Here is a 6808-nt window from a genome sequence, read left to right as displayed (position 1 = left end):
CATAATTAAGCTTATATAGTGGCTATTTGTGAAAGTTCCTACTTGAAGGAGCGATTTTTAGGAAATTTGGCACATATATCGATGTGGGCCAATAATTGGCATAAAACAGCCCAATTCCAATTTTGCTCTCAGTAGCCCAATACAATTTCAAATCACATACTATTATTATCTGGCGGTCAACTAATTTACAGAATATATAAAAAAATATATATAAGTCATATATATATATATATTAACTAGTTACCCGAACGATATATTTGAACAGAAAGCCCATTTCAAAAAGGCATTTTGTAGCCAAATTCTTCACCCGTTAACAATACATGGTTTTTGTCTCTCCTATTATTTCAAAGGAATATTCGTACCATATTTATTAATTTTTTCTGAAATAATCACACATTGTCTCACTAATTAATAATTTCATATCAGATTTCAAGTCAAATACAATATATATATTTGCTATCAATAATCAATCCAAACTTAAACGAATTAGATCAATTATATTTTCATGAATTAATTCTACCACCTCCACCTTCTCCATATTAGGGAGGTGACACAAAAAAAGGAAAAATGAAAGTTTCATGTAACAAAAAATAATTAAAGTGTCATATAATAAGAGAAAATTAAATCACCCCATTAATCAGTACAAAGAAATAATACTTCACAAATTACAAATAAGAGAAAATCCACAAGATATCACTCCATACATAACAAATGTACTTACTATACATAGTGGCTAGCATTACATCCATTTTTATGAACTTGATATAAATCTGATAATACAAATAAAATTACATCAATTTTTTTTTAAAAAATCCTGTTCAAATTAATAGAGAAATCAATTAGCTATAACTTGAAATTAATTAAGGCATGAAAATAATTTAATTACTTTTTCTTCTTGGCTTGTTGCTCCTTGGCCATTTGTTCAAATAGGCTACCATCATAAACAGCTCTAACTATATCTTTTTTCAGTAATCCATCCTTATCTTTGCAAAGAAAATATAGAATCTTCCACTCTGACAGAGCAGCAACACTGCATAATTTAATCCACATAAATAGTCAGTGGTATTATTTACTTTTTCTAGTTGGTATATAAATTATACACTAAATATACATAGTTATACATAGATTATACATCTGTTGGTTATTTTAAGTTTGTGTGATTGAGTGAGCAACTATTCTGATTAGTTCTCAAAAGAAAATGATACGTATAATCTTTGAACTAAGTTATCTGTCTTTTAAGATTTTTATATACCAATTATAGTCTGTTGATTAAACTTTTAAAACCTACTTACTTGGGGGTGGGGGTGGGGTGGGGCCGGGGGGTTTAAAGTCATTTTCGAAAAGAGTGAAGGATAAAAAATAAAAAATATATTCAAAGTATTTTGATCTTTTGAATTTTAACTATCAGGTCTGTGAGTTTTCTATCTAAATCATCACCAAATGTTTATCGAAACCAATCTCAAAATATGAGCTGTTTACTTTTCCTACATGAACGAGGATTATTGTTCAAGTAGGAAGAAGTGAACAACGGATAATTGAGGTTGATTTCGATAAACATTTGGTGATGATTCAGATAGAAAACTCACACTTGATAATTTAGGTATGAAATTCAAACAACTAGGATACAAATTTAGGTGGGTTTTTTTTTTTTAATCCTTGACTATAATACTTTTAGAGAGTAACAATTTGTGTTTACTAATAGATATTAAACACACCTTTGTCAATATGAATAAGAATAGTGATATGTGTTTGACCAAGATTTCAAAAGTGCTTCAAATCCAAAAAAAAAATATTTATACTATAATTCAAAAACACTCATCTTTTTTCTTAAAAGCTTGATCGAACACCTCAATTTTTGAAATAAACATTTCAAAAATAAAATAAAATTGGTTTCTCATAAACTTTGCCTAACATGCCATTAACCTATAAAAGAAATACGTTTAATAATGGGAAAATGCTCAGAAATGCCATCGAACTTTGAGAAAAGGCTCATCTATGTCATTCGTTAAAAGTTTGGCTCATCTATGCCATTTTCGTTTGAGAAAAGGCTCATCTATGTCATTATTTATTAACTGAAATGGCATAGATGACTCAAATTTTTAACGGATGAAATAGATAAGCCTTTTCTTAATGTTTGATGACATATTTGAGCCTTTTTTCTTCTAAAAAATAATTTAATTAATGAGCTTTTTTTCAAACGAAAATAGAAACGGAGGAAGTCTTACTGTCCCTTAGAGTCCTTTGGTTGCTTGTTTGCCTTAAGCATATCATCCAATTCTTGGGCTGTTAAGGCGTTTCCATTTGAACGTGCATGTTTGGTGAATATCTCTTCGAATTTTTCTTGAACAAACCTTCAACATGAAAAAAAAAAAAAAACAATTTTGAGTTCTGCTTTTTAACATTATTAATTAAAATGTTTAATGTAGAAGGACTTGTGACTTAATTAGCTAGGTCATAGGTTCAAATTCTGAACGTGGTAAACGAATTTAACTTCGATATTTAAAAAGAAAAGAATAGAGGGATGGATCCATTATTTCGAGGACATGTGTTTACCTTCCTTCACTATCGTAGACCCCACTGTCACTGGTATGTTTGGCAAGTTTGATGTTTTTCACTTCAATAGGAAAGAGTAAAGAAGGCCCTTTTCCCTGTATTATTATTTCACATCATACCGTTAAAAAAACGCAATAGTAGAAATTTATGTTCTTAAACATATCATATAGTAACATTTTGTGTAACGTCTAATAAAAAATATTATTTTAAATGTATTTGTATATAATCTAGATAAATATATGAGATATGGAGGGAGTGTGGGTCGGTGTGGATTGAAGATGTTACGTGTTACGTTGAATGAAGACAGGCCATGATATAATTAATGTAGAATGACACTCGTGAAATTGAGCTGAGGGTCTCCTGGAAACAGCCTCTCTACCTCCACGAGGTAGTGGCAAGGTCTGCGTACTATTTACCCTCCCCAGACCCCACCTAGTGGGATTCCACTGGGTTGTTGTTGTTGTTGTATTTCGTGGTTAGGTAAGTAATTCTCCTTATTTAAAAAAATAATTGTTTTCTTAGAAAAATATTTCATTATTTTTAGACCGATTGAATATGAAAAAATTAAAAATTCCTCTGCAGCAGGTGAAAAGCTTTATCTAACATTAGAAAACACAATAAAATTAAACTTCAAAGACTTAATTAATGACTTAATTGATCAAACACATGCATGCAAGATAAGCTTTCTAATGACATGTTAAGTATTTTATATAATTTAGTTTGGCGTATTTACATGTGAATGCAACTTTGGCTAATTGCGCACAACTTGGAGATAAAAAGTAGGAGAATAAATTCATTTAAATAAAAGAGATCTTGATAGAATCATTTCTCGATTTGTTCATGTCATTTTTATATAAAGCATCTTTTTTTTTCTTCTATAAGTTAGAAATATAATAATTCTATAAAAAGTTGGTTATATTTTTGCTCCACTTTGGCAACATTAGGGTCATGTCTACCCATGCAAACCACTTCTACAAAAACATTTTAGAGAATAATAATATATGGATAGACGAAGTTAGAATTTTAATTTAAGTTTTGAATTTTATAATGATAATTTTAAGTGATAATAATTAAATTTTAAATTTAGTATATATGTATATATTTAATAAATTTAATAACATAAATATATTGTTTAATCTATTAAATTTGATCGAATTCATAGATGAACTACTAACTCAACACTTGTTATGAAGTGCATTTTTTATTCAAGAGTAGAGTTAAAGGTAAATTTAGATTTTCAATTTGATGAAGGATTCAATTGACCGTTATGAGTTTTGTTATTAAGCTCATTATATCTATTTTTAAAATTATCGATTCAGATTTAATATATTTCACATCAAAAATAATAAATTCAGATGAATTCGTTATCATCGAAGAGCTATTGTCTTTTCCTTTACTTCTTTTCTACTTCTCCACTAGGATAATGCGTATATGTTTTCTACTTCTTGTCCTATTCTTTTATTTTAATTTCCCCGACCCACTCATTCATGCAAAAAACTATTTTATGACTTCTATTATATGTCATATTACCTACCATAGTCTTTCAATATAATATTTTTATTAGTTTTATTTCTGTCACGATTTTCAAAATGAGAAGCACTTATTAAATAATAGGAAATAGGAAATAATAAAGCGTTCATATTCAAATGTACGAATCATGGAGACACTGTATTAAAAATAATCTTCAGCGATAATTAATTAACGACATATATAAATATAGAGAGACTTACCGGTCGAGTTTTTCGGCTGAGGCCAAAATTAATGAAAATAGAGGCAACAAAGGAAAGAAAAATATTACTTCCTATTTTTCGAAAACCTGAAAAATAAAAAATAAATTAGTAAAAAAGTTAAGGGTGATATTCACTTGTCATTAAATGGGTGCTACAAAGTGGATGTAAGATTTTTAAGATTCACTAAATTCTAGTCCACATATTAGTACTATTGATTTTTTTTATATGTATTCAATTATACAATTATTTTGTACTTTTTTTAGGAGCCACATATTCATTAAATTGAAACAAAATTATCTAGTACTATCAAATTAGTAGGTTGGGTGAATTTAGAAAATGTCAAAATCGATTAAGTTAATCAAAGACGAGTTATTGACTCGCTTAAATGTTACTTGACATGAAATAAATTGGGTTAGAATGAGCGAAAAAAACTAGTTATAGCCCACTTTATTCTTACCATTTATATTCAAAATTTGATTTCTTATAATTTGTTTGAGTACCTAATAAAAAAAATCCCTTATATTATGACTGTATGAAAAATATCTTGTAAAAATAGTTAAACAAATTTTCTCGTTAAGTTAATTTTGAGTTGCATATCAGTCATGTTTAATCTAAGGAGATAAAATGAGCAAATTATTAACCCGCCTAAACCTAAATAAATTAGGCAAATTATGATTTTATAGGTTGATTTCGCCAGCTAATGAAAAAAATAAAAAGTAGTCTAGTAACTCTATAATTCCGGAACTAATTATAAAACCCTATATTTTCATTATACCAAACAACTTCACACTCCAATTTTCCTCCACAAATATTTTCTCCAATTATTTACCACAAATTTTTATTGTCATGGAGAAACACACGATTCCTTTGAGGCTAACAAGAAATGGGACTATTCTCTCCACTTATTCATGAGCAATGCAAATCGTAAAAAAATGTTCGATCTATATACACAGTATAATTTTCAGACAAAGAATATTCAAATCGATAGATATAGAAAAATAAAAATACCTTGATAAGTTTCCCAAGGGTAAATAATTCCATTGTTATCGATATCGAAGAACATAACATGTTTTTGTAGAGGAGTTGGTTCGCTCTTCGTAATTTCTGCATATAAAATTATAATTAGACGAACTATAACTCATCAAATTAATCGTTCTCAAATTATATGAAAATTATAAATCATGTAACATGAGAAGAAGAAAAAAAAGTTAAATTATTTTGCATACCTTCTTGGTGAATGTTGTTGCAGGAAGCCATATTTAAAAGTTTGGTTATTAGAATATAATAATGAATAGAGAAAAGAAGTTATAGAAGAGAGCAATGAGAATATGGAAGGAATAAAGCAAGTATTTATAGAAGTTGATGTGTATTATACAACTTGGAGAAGTATACTATATATATAATTATCACTCCTTCCTTCCAAGGACAGATCCAGGATATCGGGTGCGGATTTTTAGAAATTTAATAATTTTTGGGCAAATTCTATTTTTATATTGAGAGATTTATTTCCTTCGTCTAATAATAGTGGCAGGTTATACTATTTTGGAATGTCCAACAATACTTGTCCACTTTATGAAATCAATAGATAATTTTACACTTAGTTCCTAATTTGCCCTTATCATTAATTAGAGTTATTTATCTATTACATTTTCAAGACATTTATTATATTCAAAGGGTGATATAGTAAAATTATCCTTCTATTTATAATTTCTTAAAAAATGTATTAAGTTAAGAAATATGTATTTGTTAGAAATATGTATTGTTAAAAATGTACAAAGTTAAGAAATATGTATTGTTGGACAGAAGGAGTATTAAATATGTAAGAAATATTTGTTAGGAATCGAATAATTTGTTTGTCCTATTTTGATTTGGCATGGAGGTTGAGATGTTTGTCATGTTTGACGTGACATGAATTTTAAGAAAGCAAAGAAGATTTTTAAATTTTGTGGTTGGAAATTAAAGATATATCAAATGTACTAAAATATTATTTAATATTCCGATCTTAAACATGTCACGTAAAAAGTTAGAATTAGAGAGTTGTCATAAAAAAACATTTTTATTGAAATGATTTTTTTTTAAAAAAATAGAAAAAATATACTCCCTATGTCCTTTTCTACTTGTCCAATTTTAACTTTTTATTTGTCTCTTTTTACTTGTAATTTTTGACAAATCAAGGAAAAACAATATATTTTTTACCTATTATACACTCAATTTATTTAGAGAGTTAATGTTTTGGAAAAAAAAAGGTAAAACCTCTTTAATGAGAAAATTAATTTATCAATTAATAGAGACAAAATGATAAACTCATTGTGTTAATTTTTTTTAATAAATGAACTTCAAATTTCGAATAGTTAACAAAAATAATAATTATTGACGAGATATGATGAATGTGTTTTTTGACACAAAGTGTATTATCTGACCCCATTTATTGTAACAAAAAATGACAAGTAGGTCTATTATTTTTTGGAGGAAGAGTTTCAGCCTTTGTTGCCCTTTTAGAGCGAATTTAATTAGCAATTTGACAG

The 6808-nt window shown here is 27.8% G+C and overlaps 1 protein-coding gene across 1 annotated transcript; it reads right to left on the bottom strand.

The window, feature by feature from the left end:
- Positions 1 to 620: 620 nt before the first annotated feature.
- Positions 621 to 5645, bottom strand: LOC125857212 (probable peroxygenase 5). Its single transcript, XM_049536907.1, has 7 exons — positions 5510 to 5645; positions 5292 to 5387; positions 4284 to 4369; positions 2554 to 2648; positions 2226 to 2351; positions 887 to 1030; positions 621 to 770 (listed from the first exon to the last, which is right to left on the bottom strand). The coding sequence occupies exons 1-7, from the start codon at positions 5538 to 5540 to the stop codon at positions 752 to 754; spliced, it is 597 nt and encodes a 198-aa protein (XP_049392864.1). The 5' UTR covers positions 5541 to 5645; the 3' UTR covers positions 621 to 751.
- Between the last annotated feature and the right edge of the window lie 1163 nt (positions 5646 to 6808).

The sequence above is a fragment of the Solanum stenotomum genome, chromosome 2 (genome assembly GCF_019186545.1).
Source record: "Solanum stenotomum isolate F172 chromosome 2, ASM1918654v1, whole genome shotgun sequence".
Taxonomy (NCBI): domain Eukaryota; kingdom Viridiplantae; phylum Streptophyta; class Magnoliopsida; order Solanales; family Solanaceae; genus Solanum; species Solanum stenotomum.
Note: the sequence above shows the minus strand (reverse complement) of the source record. Positions and strands in the feature narration are given on the sequence as shown.

Excerpts from the sequence above, each read along its gene's own strand:
- LOC125857212 (XM_049536907.1), bottom strand. The coding sequence starts at position 5,540 with ATGGCTTCCTGCAACAACATTCACCAAGAAG. Across the intron at positions 4,370-5,291 it reads CCCTTGGGAAACTTATCAAG|GTTTTCGAAAAATAGGAAGT; the intron begins GTATTTTTATTT and ends TTTATTTTTCAG. Across the intron at positions 2,649-4,283 it reads TCAGCCGAAAAACTCGACCG|GGAAAAGGGCCTTCTTTACT; the intron begins GTAAGTCTCTCT and ends ATAATAATACAG.